This window comes from Gallus gallus, chromosome 20 (genome assembly GCF_016699485.2).
Source record: "Gallus gallus isolate bGalGal1 chromosome 20, bGalGal1.mat.broiler.GRCg7b, whole genome shotgun sequence".
Classification (NCBI taxonomy): Eukaryota; Metazoa; Chordata; class Aves; order Galliformes; family Phasianidae; genus Gallus; species Gallus gallus.
In genome coordinates, this window is record NC_052551.1 from 10,953,719 (window position 1) to 10,972,390 (window position 18,672).

General features: G+C 55.2%; 3 protein-coding genes across 7 annotated transcripts in view; 1 reads left to right on the forward strand and 2 right to left on the reverse strand.

Annotated features, from left to right (window-relative positions):
- Positions 1–9,116, reverse strand: part of NCOA5 (nuclear receptor coactivator 5) — a 17,682-nt gene extending 8,566 nt beyond the window's left edge. Inside the window, exons 1-4 of one of the 4 annotated variants that reach the window (XM_417476.7) lie at positions 8,935–9,116; positions 6,629–6,815; positions 5,958–6,065; positions 2,137–2,203 (exon numbers count right to left, since the gene is read on the reverse strand). In XM_417476.7, the coding sequence (XP_417476.3) occupies positions 2,137–2,203; positions 5,958–6,065; positions 6,629–6,791 (338 nt within the window). In that variant the 5' untranslated portion in view covers positions 6,792–6,815; positions 8,935–9,116. Of the gene's footprint in view, positions 1–2,136; positions 2,204–5,957; positions 6,066–6,628 lie in introns of all 4 variants that reach the window. The other 3 variants (XM_040651011.2, XM_004947206.5, XM_025142288.3) reach the window with 3 other exon arrangements.
- LOC124417323 (translation initiation factor IF-2-like) lies at positions 8,552–9,870 on the reverse strand. The gene is made up of 2 exons (XM_046902898.1): positions 9,865–9,870; positions 8,552–9,217 (listed from the first exon to the last, which is right to left on the reverse strand). Exons 1-2 carry the CDS (start codon positions 9,868–9,870, stop codon positions 8,552–8,554), a joined length of 672 nt encoding a protein of 223 aa, XP_046758854.1.
- Positions 9,871–10,216: 346 nt separating this feature from the next.
- CD40 (CD40 molecule) lies at positions 10,217–16,525 on the forward strand. 2 transcript variants are annotated; one of them, XR_003071347.3, is made up of 10 exons: positions 10,217–10,575; positions 11,690–11,771; positions 11,959–12,084; positions 12,173–12,316; positions 12,478–12,577; positions 13,265–13,326; positions 13,410–13,508; positions 13,684–13,709; positions 13,977–14,192; positions 14,373–16,525. XR_003071347.3 is itself a non-coding variant. In NM_204665.3 (9 exons), the coding sequence occupies exons 1-9, from the start codon at positions 10,528–10,530 to the stop codon at positions 14,118–14,120; spliced, it is 831 nt and encodes a 276-aa protein (NP_989996.2). In that variant the 5' UTR covers positions 10,454–10,527; the 3' UTR covers positions 14,121–14,272. The 2 variants fall into 2 exon arrangements, 1 of the variants encoding a protein (NP_989996.2); NM_204665.3 differs by lacking the exon at positions 14,373–16,525 and having other exon boundaries at positions 10,454–10,575; positions 13,977–14,272.
- The last annotated feature ends 2,147 nt before the right edge of the window (positions 16,526–18,672 follow it).

Genomic DNA, 18,672 nt, shown 5'->3' on the forward strand with positions numbered 1-18,672 from the left:
CACTGGGACACACTACTGTGATGCCGCCGAAAAGCATACATAGCCTCTTCCCCTTATAGAAACACTGTGCTCATAAAAAAGCAAGTGCATACTCCTTCACTCTCTGGGGCACACAAATCCACTTTTTGTTTGCAATCTGTACAAAACCACAGCCCACAGGAGATGCATGTTGTCTTCCCCTACCCCCTCCTCCCCCATCCTGCAATGAGTGACAGCAGAAGCTCAGGGAAAACTTGGGATTTGCTCTGATGGATACTGAGTACCTGACCTTTCTGTAGTTGTAAGACTATGTAGCAAAACAGCCAAATGCAGTGTAATTGTTTTGCAATATGACATTTATTCCATCTGGGGTGGGGGCGACCAGAAGAGGCCACAATATCTGCAGAGACAAAGATCCAGAACAAACAGTGCACAACTGCAGCATAACTACAGACGTGGCAGTGGGCTGGGTCCCTCTGCTTTCTGATCTGCCGCCAGCAAAGGCATGAAGGCACAGCACCCTCCTGCCTCCAGCACTGCAGCCCAACTCCTGCAGTGCCCACACCACTGCCTAGGCCTGTGGCAGGGCTCAGAACCCCGCACCCCAGCAGCTGCTGTTCACGCACCTGCAGCACGGTCCAGAGTCCGGTCTCTGCTGCCTTGCTCACAACTCAATGCCTGCATCCTTATCATTGTCTGTGCCTCCACTGCTGCTCGGAACCAAGTGCCAGCAATACAGGAGGGCTATGGCATCCACAGCACCAGCTGAGTCCTGTGCCTGTGGCAGTGCAACTGCGTCTTTGGCAGCCATGGTGGTGGTCCAGTCCCAGTGCTCATTTGCCTTCAGTGCTCCTTAGGGGCACAGACTCTTGTGTGCGTGCAGGATCACACAGATCCCACTGCCCACAGCACTGGTGCCCACCACGTGTCCTCTGCAACACAGCCTGAGGACCAACATCTGTGGCACTGGCACCTACTTCTCACACTTGCAGCACTACCTGGGTATCTTTGTTATCACGCACTGCAGCATCACCAAGGCCAAAGGTCTGCCACCAGCACCTGTGGCATTCTTGGAGTTTTCGTGCCACTAACAAGCACATCTGAGAGGCCCACGGCTTGCTGCATCCGTAACTTAACACCTGGCCTCGTGCATGAAGCATTTCCTGGGCCTGCTGCCCATGCACTTGGCCCTGTGCAGGAGAAATGCAGCACGTACAAAACATTAAGGATGCAGATGCTCCTTCTCTGAGTTTTCGTGGTAGATGTCTTGCAAGTCACACTTTCTTCCCCATTTGTTGTTACTTTTTTTTTTTTAAATCAGGTCAAGTTAGTAGAGCACACTGGGCATGTGAGTTTGATTATTTTCAAATCCAGATGTAACACTCCTTTGGGTGCAAAGCTTTATACTATAACTGGAGGAAATACATGCCTTATACCAAATGGTAACCACAGCACGTCTTCAAGCACTCCCTAGCAGTGCTACCAAAAGGAAAAGGTGGTCTTCATCCATGTCTGTGACTTCATATGCAGAGGGCGTGCAGGAGCTGTGTTCCCATCCAGGGCTGGGAAGCCAGAAGAAGCAGGCAGAAGCACCCCTCTGGGTGTAACTGCAGAGACGAGGACTGGTTCCGCATGCTGATAAAGCAGTACACACACACAGATGAGACTGTGTAACACAGAGACACGTACACTGCCTTACACTTTACTTGCATGCACTTCTCCAGTCTCATTTCAGCATTGAAAGCTTTTGGTATCAGAAGCAGCAAGATCCTGAAGTTCTCTTCGTTGAGAAGACCACAGCCCCTCAGCCATCTCTACATGGCGCATACATGTGCCTCATGTTCTGATGCTTGAGTGAGGAGCAAATACCAAGTTTATTCTTCCTCACAAGTCTCTTACGACCTGTGCTGCAAAACGTAACACTTAGTTGTAGTGACAGCAGCAAACACAAGGTTTCCCTCGTGCCTCCTGAGGTGCTAACGCCAGAAGGGCTCTTAGAGGTGGAGCAGCCACATCCCAATTGTCTCACTTGAGTGCTTCCATTTGAGTGGGGAGGTGGCAGTAGGGAAGAGAGACAGACATTTAGCACAGGCAGCTGGGCTCATGCCCCAGAAGCCTGACCTTCCTAGCATAACTCACTGCTTCCAGGTACTTTACCTTCGTGCCGGACTGGACCTTGATGAAGCCTTATTCATATTTCTTCTTTCCGCTGCTTTATTAATATCTGTAAAGAATAATCAACCCATCTGTTCAATGCTATGGAACAAAAAAAAGATCATCAGCACAATTCAAATGAAAGCAACTTAAGCTTAACAACATCCAGATGGTGCAAGAAAATTCATTCAGCAGAGAGACATTGTCACTTTGACAGTTTTCTTTTATTAAGTTTAGATAGTACAATGCAATCAAATTTTCATGGATTTCTCTGATTTCAAAATAGGGTGGACAGCTCAGGTGAAGTTCTAATGCTTTATGTTCAGGTCTACATCCAGACTCTTCGTTCCATAAGAGGACCTCTTTCTTCTGCAGTCTATGAGCGAACAGATTACAACTCATGGACTCTAGGAGAAAAAGCAGAGTCTGAAGACCTCTGAGAAAGGAAGCTGGTGCCCAACAGTCTTAAGTTCACAGCCAGTCCTGTTCAGCAGAGCATGCTGCTACCCTTGTAGCTAGTAATGCAAGGGCTCTCAAATGGCACATGTAACTGCCTTCTGAGGGACTGCTGCAGCATTCCATTACACAGTCTCCTGCAGGAGGAAGCAGGATGCAAGGAGCCTGAAGCACAAGCTCCTCATGAAGTCAACACGGTGCACTCAGAGCACCACTGTTACTGAGATGCAGAGAGAAGCAACAGATCAGAAATTTGGAAACTGGTTGGCTTCTGAGTACCTCCATGAAAAACACCATGAAGTGAAATACAGAAGTAAGAGAGCTGAAGAAACAGTGTTCTGTACTGAAACCCAACTGAAGCTGCCCCAAACCAGTGGGAGCCAATATCACCACACTGAAGAAACAGCCCTCAGTAGCAGCTGAGTGAAGATGGAATAATGTACTAGAGGGGGGCAAGGACAAACAAACGGTTTCAAGTGCTTATTATGAGAACTTTTGAAAGAAAAAAAGCAAACCTAGGTCCTAATAATTAAAGCTTTAAATTAGGTTTGTGTTGTGTTCTTAAACTTCGCTGACTTGCAAGAACTTTAAAAGTAGCTACATTTGCCATACAGTGCCTCATAGGCAGACTGAGTTTTAATGCTGGCTGCAACTTCCCAAACTACCCTTCAATAATTCCAAAAAGGATCACTTCATTTTTTACTCCGGTTGTTCTCGTCAGAAGGGCAGAGGTACAAATGCCATCGCAACGCCAGGCACACACAGCAGGACAGCACTCACAGGGCTGGAAGCACAACAAACTGCCACCACAAACTCAACAGTCATGTATCCCCCCCACAGTTCTATTCATTGGAGATATGAAAACACTTTCAAGCACTTAGGGATCTTTCAGCATAATCCAACAAGAGAAATTCTCTCAAAGCCTTTCACTTTGTGCTATTAGCCACTGTATCTAACAGTTACACTGCATACATGAAGTCACTATCTTCCTTGCATTTATTTTTAACTTAACATTTGACTTTAGGGAAAAGTATTCTTGTATTTAAGCAAGACACTACCTGTGTTTTCAGTTTGTTTTATTTTTCCGTTTGAAGTCATAGAAACCTACTGTGATTTTGCACACCCAATACCATAAATTTCTTTCAGATTAAAAAGAATTGTTTAGGCCTGGACAAAATATTTTCACAGGAGACAGAAACACCTCTGACAGGGATCCTTCTCTTATACAAGGTGATTTAATAACATTTTATTTCATGCCAACAGTATTTACAGATTAAGAACTTGAACTCTGACAAAACTTCTGAGGGGGAAAAAAGGGAAAATCTTCCATCTTGCAGGAGCTGGAGGTGACAGAGCTGCTGCAATCCTACAGCACAGCCCTCTGAACAAGCACAGATGCCAAGGTTCTTCAACTGCACTCCTACCTCAAGTCAAGCAGTTCATGGACCTAGAGGTCATCTTTTGGCAAAGCATCCAATTCCGACCAAAGAATCTCCATAGCACAGAAACCACCAAAGATCCAATAAATTATTCCAATTATCATTTATTTTGCAGTTAAAAAACCTATTTCCATTTATGGACTCATATCTACATCTACTAGACCACAACTCGTTTATCTCCAGGTCTGCCTGGAACACAGACCACAGCCTCTCTCTAGGGCATGTTCTTCACACTCTTTAACCTTCAGACTCTTCTGAGGCTTCTCCAATCTAGCATTTTCTCTTTGAACAAGGCAGACCAGAACACAGCCTTCCAGTAGCACAATCCCACACATACCAAACCCCCCCAACTCCCACACCTCTGTGGTACAGGGAAGGATGACAAAGGCACTCTTGCTAGGTGCAGATCTTCACAATTTGCCTTTATTAAAAGCTCAGTTCTGCCTGCATTTGGCTTAGGAAGAAGTCCACATCACTTCACCATCAGTGACTCAATCTCCATTATTTTATTCCCTCTTTTAAACCATGAAAATGTATTTTCTTCCCAAGTCACTTACAAAAACACAGCATGGCCAGGAACCAACTCTTCCAGAACGCTACTCAAAACACTGAGCAATTTCATCCACGCTGCACAGAAATTCATTTCAACTCCATTTAATGCTACGTTGTTTTTAATTGTGCTGGCTTCTTAATCAAACCAAACGTTTTACAGAAGTACTTTACATCAACACTGCTACTTTTATCCAGCAAACTCGCAGTACAAGAATATGAGTTTGACAGGACTTACTTGGATTAGGGCTATTCTCTCAGCTGGCACATAGTAAGAAGGGATCACAGCCCACTTACTGCCCTCAGCGCTCCACCAGGCCCCAGGAACTCCCCACATATCCAAAACTTGGAGGAAAACATTAAGAGCTTCAAGAGGTCTTCGTTTCACTGAATCTCAGATGTCAGATTTAATCTTTTTGGAGGACCAGTTTTGGTAGCTGCCATTTCTAATCTTTTTTTTTTAAGCTTGTTATTGAAGTGGAAACTGTACGAAAAACACCCAACATCTCAAAAAGAGCACGAAGAAACATTTACTGAAGACTGGGTGGTCTTTCCTAACTAGAAATAACATTACTTCTAAATAATTACATGTTGGCATTTGAAACAGTTGCAGCTGTTTCTGTAACAACTTTTGGACTGCACAGCACCAGCCCTGATGTCTCCCTGCAGCCTTCTCCCCTCCCTGCCCGTTTGCCACCACCTCCACCTTCAGGCTTGCACTGGTTACTTCCCCATCTTACTATTGCTCCTTTCATTCCTCCCTACATCAAACAGCTTTTCTTTAAGTTATCATGGAAATAATGTTTCCCTTGCTTTTAACAGACTGGGCTCAGACTTCCAACCATTCACTTCTGTTTCAATTTGCTCACAGCAGATTCAGGAGGACTATTTTCATCCTTCCGAAAAGGCCTTTTTAAAGCACTTTGCATTTATAGGGCTACTCAGATTATTTCCCATATGCAAGAAAATCCAAGTTAAGTGTACTTATCTAACAGGCCACTGAATTTTGTGACCAGCTCCTCTGGATCCATCAAGATGCAGCCCAGTAATGGTTTACAAACCAATTTCAGCACTGAGCAGGTGAAGTTTCAACCAACACCTTCCAGGGCTTACATGTTGATCAGTGATGGATCCATTCAAACACTAACACAAAAACAAATTCAGAGGAGGACCTAGGTAGCAAGAGAAAACGCTACAGACGAACCACACAGCACTTAAAAGCAAATAACTCAGAAAGAAAATACATACCTGGTAAAAGTGACTTTAGACTAATGCCAGGCAAGTTTCACATAATGATCTTTCCAGAGCGCTTTCAAAGAAAAGCACTCTCTCTACCAGAATGCATGCTAAGGTAGGAGAGCAGGGATCAGTTTTCCTTACCTAATCTATACCCTTTATAAAGGCGGCCCTTCTCACCGTCCAGAGCGGCCTGGACATCTTCTAGACGGTCATACTGCACGAACCCATAGCCATGGTACATGCTGAGGGCTGGAAAAGTTAACAGCAGGGCAAGACCAGTTACAAGAACAGGACAGCAAGGATCCCACACCCAGGCCTCACATCACCCCAGCAGTTGGAACAAGCAAAGGGGCTCTGCCCAGAAATGTCCGGGCAGGTTTTATGGGAAGTCCAAATCTACTAGGATCAAAATGCAGAGCTTAAGAACTCTGAAATTTATTTCTTAGACAATTCCACAAAAATAGATCAACTTCCTTCTGACAAGGCAGTGACCAAAAATATCAGCCCACAAAGTGACCAAGACTTGATTAAGAGACTACGCAGTCACTTGAAAGAGCAGATTTGCTTGATATATAACATCACACCACAGCCCCCAAAGATAAAGCATGCTTGTATATACGCTCTAGGTTTCAGCTGTACTCAAAGAATTACTTTTTCAGAAGGTGCAGGCAGATAGTTATCATTAAAAGGTCACTTTTGAGGGAAAGCATTAGTCACTCCTCTCATCAGCAGCAAACAGCATTTGACAAGCATGACAGTTATATTTCTGACTGAATTCCCAGCCACAGAGAGGCATAAGATAAAATACTAACCCCTGATTTTGCCATATTTTGAAAATATCTCTTCCATTTCTTCTCGAGTCATGTGGTCTGTGGGCAAATTGCCGACAAAAAGTCTTCTCTCTAAATCCTGAGGATTGGTGCTGTTAGTGAAGTCGCTCTGTTTGATGCTATTGCTCTTGCGTCCTCGGGCCATTTTGCTTTCGTTCCAAATCCAACTCTTCGCAAAAAAGAGAAATGGCCACGCATATAATTTCAATCCATGACATTAAAATTAAACTGGAACAAGATTAAACTTAACAGCTTTGCAGACTAGAAGCCAACCGGGTCTGTTTGACGCAAGCTTCGCTCCAGAGAAATCTTAACACAACTGACACAGAAGGCGGGCAAAAAACGTGCATTGCAGCATTTGGGGTGAGCTTTCTGTAACACCGAGAGGTAGGAAGCCTAATCTATTTCATGGACGTGTCTTAGTGATTTATCTCCAAGCTAAAATAGAATTAAAACTCGTTTCTTACTGAAGAAAACGTAGCTTTCCGATACACCCATTGTCTTATCTTTTTCTTCTGTTCATTGGTAAGAAGCGCTGAGGTTTAAGCGGTATTTTAATAAGCAGAAAGGAAACACTCATCTCAACATTGCACAACAGGATCCAATTATTTCTCGATGGGCTTTAAATGAGATGGCACAGAGTACTTTTAAATGTGCTTAAGTGACCACACTTGGATCCCTTTCCCATAGGGGAAAGCACAGTTTCTCATTCATACTGCTACTGAGCAGCGCATCCTCAGCCCCACCACCACACCACCTCCCACTGAAGGCGGGTCCACAGCTGGGAACATCACCACCCCCAGCACCCAGCTGAAGCATTCAGCAACATCCATTGCACCAATAGCTCCAGCACGCCTCTGGGAAGGAAACAAATCCACCCCCAACATCCAGACCAAACCCATTAGCCCAAACAAACAAAAAACCCGCCCAGGATTCACCATTACAAGATGAACCTGCAAGGTTGAAAACTATTTGAAGGGTGAAGTGCAACCCGTTCCTGAGCATTCATTGCAGAGATACAGGATAGGAAGGAAATCGGGGGAAAAAAAAAAATACTGTGAAGTTGAGTAAATCAACAGAGACTTCTGGTATCTGCCATGAGATGCCTCCAACCAACACAGTCCCTAACGATAATCTGCATTCACTGCAATCTAAAAGCATTATCTAAATAAACACACCAAACATCCGAAAGCATTAAATGGCTTCACAAGAGTACTTCTACCACACTCAGTTGGCATGAGAAATGAGCATGTTCAGGATTTGAGGCATACCATTTTGATTATGATTTCTTTATTTTAAAAGACAATTAAATTTACATTTGTATCACTTCTCCTCCTTCCCACAACTCTGCACAACACGAAGGCAGAGAACATCTCCCATTGTAATGTTTTGTTTCAATATGAACTCAACTTCTAGAGCAGGAAAGGGACAGAAGCACCCCAAAACCAACAGGAAAGGTCAGCACTTACACCTTATTCACTTCAGTCCTCCTGTTTGCTCCCCTGCTACACATACAGCTTTACCCACCCTGTCAAGAGCAGCAGCTCTCGTCCCATTTCTCTTTACACAGGCATTCGGTCTGGATCCTACAGTTGCAGCTGGGGGGAAAGAAGCCTAACACTGTCCCAAGGTCAGCAGGGAAGCACAGCGCAGGGAAGCAGCCTGGCTGTGCCAGTCAGCACCGCAGGACAGGATGGGGGGGACACAGCTGCCAGGTGACACCGCCCAGGATGGGCTCAAGGCCCCAGCAGCACAGCTTGGGCCATGCACAGACACCCACAGTGCCCCAGTTATGGCGGGCACGTTCTCCTTCCTACACAGAAATTCTTAAGAAATACTCTCTTTTTCCTTGAGGGTGGGGGGAGGCGGTGGGAAGAACCCCCAACCGCCGTTGTGCCCGGCCGGTCACTGTCCAAGCATAGCGCCCCACGCCAAGCACTGCCCCACACTGAGGTAACACACAGCACTCAGGGCCTCCTGCCGTCGCTCAGGGCCCGCTCGGCGACCGCAGGGCTGAAGCGGGCCCTGAAGCTCACTCACTCCATACAGGTGAACCGCGACCCAAGCGCCCTGCACCCGGGCACCGAAGAACGAAACAAGCAAAGCCCCACCGGCGGCAGACGGGCGGCGCCCGGAACTCATACCGCACCGCGAGGGCTCCGAGCCGCCCGGCCCTTCCCAGGCGGCCGCGGGGCCCCTCCAGTGCCGCCCGCCGCCTTCCCGCGGCCCCGCGAAGGACGAGGCTCCGCACTGCGGTCCGCCTCCCTTGCAGCCCGCCGCGCACTTACCGCCGCGCCGGGCCCGCTCCGCCTCAGGCCGCCGCCCGCCAGGACAAAGGCGCCAACCGCCGCTGCCGCACGGCGCCGCCGCAAAGCGCGGAGGTGAGAGCCGCCGGAAGGGCGCTGACTCGCGCTTTACGGCGCGGCGCGACGCACTGACGTACCACGCGCCGCCATGGCTGCCCAAGGGTGGGGCCTCGCGCCGGGCCAGGCTCCCGGCATGCCCCGCGGCCTCCGCCGCAAAGCACCATGGGATTTGTAGTCCGGCGAGGGGCGCGGCCACGGGGTGGCGCTCTCGAAGGCCGCACCGCGCTCAGGCCTCCATGGAGCGGATGGCTGCGTTCCGCTCCTGGTGGAGAACCTTCGGTGATCGGGCGTTGCCGGGAGCTGCTGTGCGCCGGCCGGGAGCTGGGCTGGGAGCGTCTGTGTCTGTGCCCCAGGGGCGGTAGGGCACGGACACCTGTCCCGGTGTGCAGCAGCACCCAGATGTCGTCGGGACTTCCCAGGCTGGGCCTACGAGCGCCGGGCCCAGAAATCCCCATCTCCTCCTTTGGCTTTGGCTCTGCTGCTCTCACAGCTCCCCTGGGGCTTTGGGTGCACTTGAGTGCATTGGTTCTGGGAAATGACATCACGGTGGGGAATGCGGAGCACATGGCCTGCGGCCGGGGCACGGCGCGGGGCTCCGGCGGGAGGCAGGGCCTGCGGGCTGCAGCCTGGCCTGGGGACAGAGCGAGGCCTCGGGATGGAGTGAGGCTGTGGGACGCCTGCAGCGCTGGAAGCAGGGCTATTCCCGTGGCGGTGCCCGTGGGGACGACGGCAGCACCGTAAGCGGTGTCCTCGAGGCGGGGCGCTGTGCAGCACAGGGATGGAGCAGTGCCGCGCTGTGATGGCACAGGCTCTGAAAGTCCCCCCCTGCAGCACGCACTGCACGCTGCATACCTGCATACGGGGAAGTCTGCGGGGAGCAGAAGGGATGGGAACTTCCTCGGGGATTGCTCTGGGACGGAGGGAAGGGAGCCGGGGCTGAGGGCAGGCTGAGGGCCCTGCCGCTCTTTTGCCTCTTCCCGTATCAGTCTGACGTGTTTCTGGGAACTCTACGCAGATGCCAGAGCCTATGGGGAACACTGAGGGGCACTCTGGAGTTTTTAAAAGTGAAGTGAAACCTCACACTTCTGCCTGAAGGAGTTGTTGGGGCCAGAACAAAGCCCCGCTCTGCTTCCCATGGCAGATTCCCATCTGCGGCCGCACCTCCTTCACCCAGGAAGAAGCAGGCGGGCGGCAGCCGCACGCTGACATCCAGCCGTAGCTCGGCCGGGCACACCGTGCGGGAGGGCTGCGGGGAGCGCCCCGGCCCCGCACAGCTGTTGGCTACGCTCTGCGGCCCGGGAAAGTCCCGGGGCGGCGGGGGCTGCCGGTGGGGACTTCGTGGCGGGAGCGTAAGCCCGGTGACTGCAGGATGGGCGGCCCCTGCGGCCCCTTCCTGGGCGGAAACGGGTCGAGGCGTTAATATCGGCTGCCCGCCCCGCGCGGCTCGGTTCGACTCGGGACGGGACGGGCGGCGCGGCGCGGGTCGGATCGGATCGGATGGGCGCGGCTCGGGCCATGGGGCGGCTCGGGCTGCTGGGACTCCTCTGCGCGCTGCTCCTGGGCGTAAGTGCGGCGTCCCGCGGGGCCGGGGAGCGGGGCCGGGCCGGAGCTGCGCCGCTGCGCTCCGTGGCGCGGGGCCCGCAGCGGGGCAGGGCTGCAGCGACGCTTTCCGGGGGGGAGCGCCCGGCGCCGTGGGGCCGCTGAGCTCCGGTCCTGGCGGGAGCGGCCCGGGGCCGCCGTCCAGCGCTGTGCCGGGAGCGATGCGGGGAGCCCCTGGCTGGGTTCCCGAGCCCGGTTCCTGATCCCGGACGCAGAGCTTCGTCGTTCCTCGTTCTCGTGGCTGAGATTCCCCCGGCAGGGGCCCAGCGTTCCCTGTCCTTCCCAATCCATCGTGTCTCCCCTTGCCCCAGAATCCCCATCGCCGGTGTTTGGGGCGCAGCTGTGAATTCGAGGAGCGGAGAGGGCAGTGTGGGCAGGTCCCTGTCAGCAGGAGTCCCAGCCTGTGTCGAGGCAAGGCGTGGGACACGGCATGGGGCATGGTGTCCTTGCTGGAGGGGCTGTGGCAGCCCATGGATGAGCCCTGTTGTGGGGTCTTGTGAGTTTGATGCAAGGCCGGGCCGTGGGGGAAGCAGGGGCAGGGTGGGGTGTCTGAGCACCCTTTCGGTTCCCCTTCCTGCCTGAAATCACAGACGCGTGGTGGGGGGGGGTCAGTTCCCCTCTACAGGGTCAGGCATCCCAAGCCAGGGCTTGCTGTGCCCCTTCGCACTGGGACTGCCCACAGAACCATGCCAGGGGTGACCAGGACAGGACGCAGCGGGCTGTGTGGGGTTGATGTTCCTGCCCAGGGAAGGGGCTGGTGGCACAGTTGGCGCTGCTCCCCCTGCCCAGCACTGCAGCGCTGGTGGCACTGGCAGAGGCCCAAGGTGAAGAGCAATCACCACCCCGTAGGAAACCTGGGAAAGCACGGGGCCGCCCTACAGGAGCCGCTGCCATCCCACTTCAAAGAGAGAGCTGGCAGTGCCAGGCAGCGCAGGCAGATCTGCTGCGGTCTGTGGTTAGCCCAGGCATGGGAAGTGTGATGCAAGGAAAGCCTCACCTTGGGACACGGCTCGGAGGATGTGCGGCTGTGCAGGAGTGTGGCAGAGCAGCATCTCTTCATGGGTCTCATCTCTTCCAGTGTGGGCAGCCTGGTGATGCTGTGAATTGCTCTGACAAGCAGTATGAGCACAAGGGCAGATGCTGCAACCGATGCCAGCCAGGTACAGAAATGTCTTCCCCTCTCTGGGTCCCTGTCGCCCTGGCTGCTGGGGCTGCATTAGGCAGTTGAATAGCATGCCACAGTGGCCCCAGCAACTACAGCCCTCAGTGCTCCCGCGTCCTGCTGGCAGATCTGCTGCCTGTGGGGGAAGGCTCCTTTATCCCCCCCTCACCAGCCCCTCTTTGCAGGGAAGAAGCTGGCCTCTGAATGCAACGACACAGAAGACTCTGTCTGCACACCCTGTGAGAATGGTCAGTACCAGCAGAGCTGGACAAAGGAAAGGCACTGCACGCCCCATGAAATCTGTGAGGACAGTAAGTGCTCCATGTCCCCAGCGTGTGGGGCCGCAGGGGCTGCACTCCACCTGGCTCACTCTCACCGTGTCCCCACTGCCTTTGACAGACGCTGGCCTCATTGTGAAGAGACATGGAAACGCAACGCACAACACTGTGTGCCAGTGCCGGGCCGGCATGCACTGCTCTGATGCCAGCTGCCAGACCTGCGTGGAGAACGAGCCCTGCAAGCAGGGCTTTGGCTTTGTGGCAGGTGAGACCCAGCCGCTCCCATCTCTGCCATGGGCTCCATGTGCTGGCAGCATCGACCTCAGGTGCTCCCGGGGATGGAGCCTTCCTCTGCATGGGGCTCTACCAGAGCTTTGTGAGGGCTGCACCGCTGCTGACCTTCCTGCAACCTCCACTCCCTTCCAGCCATGGCTGAAGCCCGGATGACCTCACCGTGTGAGCCCTGTGCAGAAGGCACCTTCTCCAATGTATCTTCCAAAACTGAGCCATGCCACTTCTGGACAAGGTCAGTGTCAACCGCATCCTGTGCCCCATCCCTGTTCCTCTCTGCATGTCCCCTGCTGTCACCTGCCCTGTGGCACTGGGATGGCCTCTGCGGGGCACAGCACCAGACTGGTGCAGGGCAGGAGCGAGGGCAGCAGGGTGCAGTGAGACCCAGGTGGCTGAGCTGGTGGCGGGTGCTGTGGCATTCCCTCAGTGTGCGTGGAATGCCAGACCCCGGGGGGAGTGTCCAGACCCCAGCTCACTCCTGTCTATAAAAAGCAGTTGAAGAGTTACTCATGTTCCCTGGTAGAAATGTGAGCATTACCTCTGGACTGCATTAGTCTCGCCTCAGCTGCCAGCCATTGGATTTCACTTTGCTCCTATCTATGACCAGAAATTACCTCCCCACTGAGCCACTTGTGGCATGCCATCGAGCCATCTCCGAGCTGTTCTGCAGCAGCTGAAGTGCCCCAGCCCCAGTGTCCCCCTCCTGTGCTTCAACCCAAGGCACATGCCCACCTCTGGCAGTTCCAGCAGCTACTGACAGGGCCCTGGCATCTCCGTCCCCGTCCCACCCCAGGAGCACCACTGCTGTGCCCCGACCACACACCCCCAGGGCCCAGGGGCTGCTTACTGCATGCGCTTGGCTCCCAGCCCCGTGGCTCTGGGGCTCCCACTGTGGTGACGCAGTCTCATTCTTTACCTGCAGCTGTGAGGAAAAGGGGCTCGTGGTGAAGGTGAAAGGGACGAACACTTCCGATGTGATCTGTGGTAAGTGCTCCATACCCTGCCTGGTGCAGACTTGGTGTGGGCTGGAGCTCCGTGCAGCCCACTGAGTCCCCATCCCCTGGCAGAGTCAAGCCGGCGCTCATCGCTGTCAGTGCTGATCCCCATCACAGCTGCAGTTGTCACCTGCCTGGTGGGCATCTGCATCTACTGCCTGGTGCACACAGGTGAGGAGCCAAGCGGGGAAGGCAGTGGCAGTTCTGCCAGCAACGGGGAGGCTCTTAAGGGGGTGGCACTGTGGCACCCAGCCCATCCAGCTCCGAGCTCAGAGCTTGTTGCAGGGCTGGGAGCCAGGCAGGGCAGGACCTCCCCCAACGGTGGCCTTCTCTCCTTTCCTTGCAGACCTCAGGCGCCGTGGGCCAAAGCAGGTGAGTCGGCTTCAGCCATGGTTTGGGGTCCCTGCTGGCATGGTAGGGATGTGTGGGCTGCAGAGCAAGGGCTATCCTAGGGCTGCTCAATGGGGGACAGGGACACGAGGAGCCCAAACAGGGAACCCATATGGGGTGAGGCCCCTGTACTGCAGCGGGAGCAAGTGCAGGAGGATCCCATGGAGAGGGGTGGCTGCGGGCAGGGGCTGTGACTGCTGCTCCTGCCCCCGAGCCCGCTCCTGGCCCTGACCTCCTGCCCCCACACAGGCTGAGGCCGAGGCGCCCAGAGAGCTGGTGACGCAGCAGCCCGAGGAGGTGGACTTCCCGGTGCAGGAGACCCTGCTGGGAGGGCAGCCCGTGGCGCAGGAGGACGGCAAGGAGAGCCGCATCGCCGAGCAGGAGCAGCTGTGAGAGTGCGGGAGCTGCCTCCGACGGGAGCAGCGGGCAGAGCCGGCACTGACCCCCCTGCAATCGGGGCGGGAGGTGAGCACAGGGCCCGGCCGCCAGCACAGCGATGCCACGGGGCACAGCCGCCCGCACGTGGGCAGCGCAGCCGGGCCGGGGCCGGGCACCCGGCGGAGTGCTGCGGTGGAGCCGGGCGGGGCCACGGGTGGGCAGAGCCCGTGGCGGGACCGAGGCAGAGCCCCACGGCGTGCCACGCAGGAGCCGATCCGAAGCGCAGCTCTGCCCGGAGGACCCTCGGGGGGACCGTGCGGCTCGGTGTCAGGGCATGGCAGTACCGGCCCGGCGCGGACGGGACGCGTGGGAGCCGACAAACCGACCCGTCCCGGTCCCCGACCCACGCGTGTCCGCAGCGCCGCTCTGCGCCAGGCGGTGCGCGGCCGTTCCGGCGCCAGGAGGGGGCGCTGCGGGGCCGCCGGCGGCGCGGAGCGGGCGGAGCGCTCCCGCACAGCCCCGCGTGGGCGGCTGAGGGGTCACGGCCCGGGCCCGGCGCCCTGCGGGGATCCCGCGCCCGGTTCTGCGTGGCGAGCGCGACGCGAAGGCTCTGCCGGGGGCGACCCGGCTCAGCACCGCTCCCCTCGGCCGCCCCCGGCCCCGCCCGGGCCCGCGCCGTCGCCCCCGCAGCGCCCCGTACCGCGTGCGGCCCCCACCGCCCGGCCCGAGCTGCGGCGCTGCCGGCTGCTGACATTTCCGCGGTTATTGCTCCGCTCCGAGCTCTGCCATCGCCGTTACAATGGGAACAATTACACTCAATTATTCTCCACCACACCGTTGACAAAAAAAGATGGCATTTAAACTTTAATTATTCTCTCGGTGTGCGTGAGCAGCATGGCCCGCAGCCCGGGCAGCCCCTCAGCACTGCTCCGTCTGCACCGAGCGGTGACCCCGGGATCGTGCTGCCACCGGGGAGGGATGGGAGGAGCCCAGCACCCACCCCGAGCCCGGCGGGGGCTGCAGGGAGCGGTCGGAGCCCAGCACCCACCACCCGCACACGTGCAGCGTGGCATCACGGAGGCAGTAAATCCCAGAGCCCGGAGCAGCTGCAACTCGGAGCAGCTTTTTCCATAAAGGCAGAGGCACGTTATTTAAGGCTGCTCTTAAAACCTAATGTTAGGTTTAATAAGGGAGATAAAAGCGTGCCAGAGGCTGTCCTGCGCGGGGCTGCGCGCTGCCGGCTGTGCAGGTGGATGGGCCCTGCGTCCTGCTGGCACGGCCACACCAACACCCACCCCGGCGATGCGGTGACCCCACTCCCGCTGGCACTGCCAGCAGAGGGCTGGCATCGTGTGGGCACAGAGCCCTCGGACCCAAACACGGGGCTTTTGGCCCCAAGCAGCCTCCCCCGCTGTGCCCCTCCCCCTCACCCCCCCCCCCCCATGCTGACCTCTCCCCACCTGCCCCCGCACGCAGGGCGTGTGCCATCTCATTAGTGTGTCTGTCCCCCAAAGTGAGAAGGGAGAGAGCGTGAGACCTAATTGAATGTAACTAATTATTCACTCTGCAAATGCTGTTTAAATGGGATTGTGAGGGACAAAATTACTCATTCTGAAAAGGGGAGAGAAAGAGAGAAAGACAGAGAGAAAACAAATAGAGGCGGGTGCTGGAGCTGCAGCTCCCTCTCTCCCCAGAATACCAATTACCGGATGAAGTGATTGTATAAATCTTTACCGAGTGAACGAACTGTAGTAGTCACTTACTTCTGTCCTCTTATTACACGGAAGCAATGAAAAATCGTCCCTCTCTGCAGTCCAGTTAAGGGCTCCCAAGCGCTGTGCGATGCTCTCTGCACGGCTGCGCAGCTCGGCCCCGGCGTGCGTCGGGGTGATGACCCTACAGACGTGGGGCCAAGCACTTGGCACTGGGCTGGGCCCACTGCTCACGGCCCACACGGGTGCAGCATTGGCATGCACAGGGCTGGGGGATCCCAGACCCCGTATGGCACACGCAGTGGCCTGGTTCCACTCAAGGTGCTGTGGGTGGGCTGTGGTCACAGCAGTGCTGTGCCACCAGCAGCCCAAGCCCCCCAAGCCCTCCATCCCCGGGCCCACATGGCTCAGATACATGTTGAGGATGCACTGGAGGAGTTGAGCTGTTGGGTCTCTCCAAGCAGCCCCGTGGCCAGACAGTGGAGGGGTGGAGGGCTGAGGGAACCCGCAGGCTGTCTTGCCTTGTGCTGGATGGCATCTGGCTGCTGCCGGCAGCAAGCTCCCATGCACTGCGTGGGTGTGAGGGAGTGATAACATCATCATCATCATAACAAATGCAGCTGTGCAGCTCCATTCTGTGCTTATTGGCTTTCTTCTGTTTATCTATAAATAATTGTGGGGACACAATAGACTTTTAAGACTGCCGAAGAGTTCGTCTCCCTCCAGGAACCGTATTGCCACAGTGCTGCCACCTTATCTGCTCGTAGAAAGATGAGGGTGGGAAAAATATTTACTGTCGGGGATATTTGTCATCTGCAAATTACCTCTGCCTACAGCCTGCAGCGGGAGCAGGGCTGACAGCTCCCAGCTGCACCGCAGGAACACGAGCACTGTGTTCTCCATGCAGCCCCAGCCCCACCCGAGCCCCCCCATGGGCCAGCACTGTGCACACGGGTCCAACCCTAGCAATGCACTCTGCCTGCTGCCCCCAGCCCCGATCCCATTGCATCCCACCCATCTGCAGCGCAGCGCTTCCACGCAGCACTTATCACTGCTGTATCCAAGAACAGATCTAATTGATGTGACACCAATTATTCAAGTATCACTAAACGCAGAACTAATGCATCTCTGTGTACAAACCTCCTAGCCCCTGACCATGAAATTATAACTCTGACGTGGAAGGAGCCAGCATGAGAGAGCCAACTCTGGGCTGGCGCTGCCAGGATGCTGTCAGCTGCACGGAGGTGCCCGCAGCCCCTCTCGCTGCAGGAGAGCAGAGCCCTGCTGGATGGGCAGTGCCAGACTTGGGCAGCATCAGCCCAGCGGTGCATGGACGGCACGTGGAGCTGCGTGCTCTGCAGGCAGCACAAGAGTTGTTTCTAGACTGCTCAGCAGCTAGCAAGGCTCTTGGCTTGGATGTGGACTGGTGCTGGGAAAGGCCATTTGTGGCATCTGAAACCTTACTGTGAAATTAAGCTATGCCTGGACACACACAGCTCGCCATAGCGGCAGTTTGCATTTTGTAAATTGCTTTTTGCGTTAAATTAAAGGGATGGCTGATAGCCCCGTGGGGGCAGAGCCCCGCACCCCGTGTCGCACCGCAGCCCCCAGCATCCCTGGGGCAGCAGCCCCAGCACTCCCACCCATGCTGGGGGACACAGCACGGGGCAAAGCTCTGCCTCCTCCGGGCACATCTGGATGTGCTGCTCAGATGGCCGAGGGCTCGTCCCACTTCTGCTTCGCTCAATGTTTTCATTAAAGACCCAGGTGATGGAATAGAGAAAGCGCTTATTAAATTTGCAGATGACACGAAGCTGGGAGGGACTACAAGTATCTTGGAGGACAGGATTGGAATTCAAAATGATCTTGACAAATTGGAGAAATGGACTGGAAAGAATAGGATGAAATTCAACAGGGATGAGTGCGAGGTACTGCACAGTGATGGGAACCGGCGGCAGAGCAACCAGCCTGGAGACAGCAGGGGGGCTGCAGGGCACCCCGCCATCCCGGGGCCATGCCCAGGGCCCCCCTGCTGCCTTCCCATCGCTCCAGCAATTAGAGCTCCCGCCAGCACCCTCCGCCTGTGCAAACACCCGAGACTCATTTAAATAAATTAAGAAGACATAATAAATCAAAGGGAAATGAGGGGCTGTGCCTGGGGGCAGGGGAGTCACTCGAGTTTAATTACATTGGCAAAGCTGCTGCAGCCGGCACGGCGCGTCCCATGCACTGCTCTGCATGGGGGGCAGGCAGGCAGGCAGGCACACACCCAGCACCCAGTGCCCAGCACCCAGCACCTGGCCCAGCCCTCAGCACCCAGCACTCAGCACCTGGCCCAGCACAGTGCCCCGCAGCCACCCAGAGATTGACGGCGCATCCCTCGCCGCTCAGCCGCTCTCATTGGTGCCTTTGGAAAGAGCTCCATGTAGAGGCAGCAAATTTATGAGACTGGCGCTGAATCCCCCCGTCACATCAGAGGCCAATTCGTCTTCCCAGGGCTGAGGATGAAATTAAATTATTGTAAAATAAATCTGTAAAAATGATGAAAAGAGCATCGCCCGGCAGCCGGGGCGGGACGTGGGAACACACGCACAGCCGTGACGGATGGGGCTCACCGGGTGATAAAGTGCCCGGGACCCGGCAGCTCAGGGATTTCTGCTGTAATCTCACTAAAGAGATGTTGTTTACAGGAAAAAGGGTATTTTGGGGGAGGAAATTGCATTTCAAGGTTAAAGGGAAAAAAAATGGAGCGAGCCTCGCAAGGAGCCCACTTACGTGCAAGACGGTGGCGGAGACAGATGAGCACGTGGGTGCCAGGCAGTGGGGCTGGGGCATGGGCTGCACCTTGCACACGC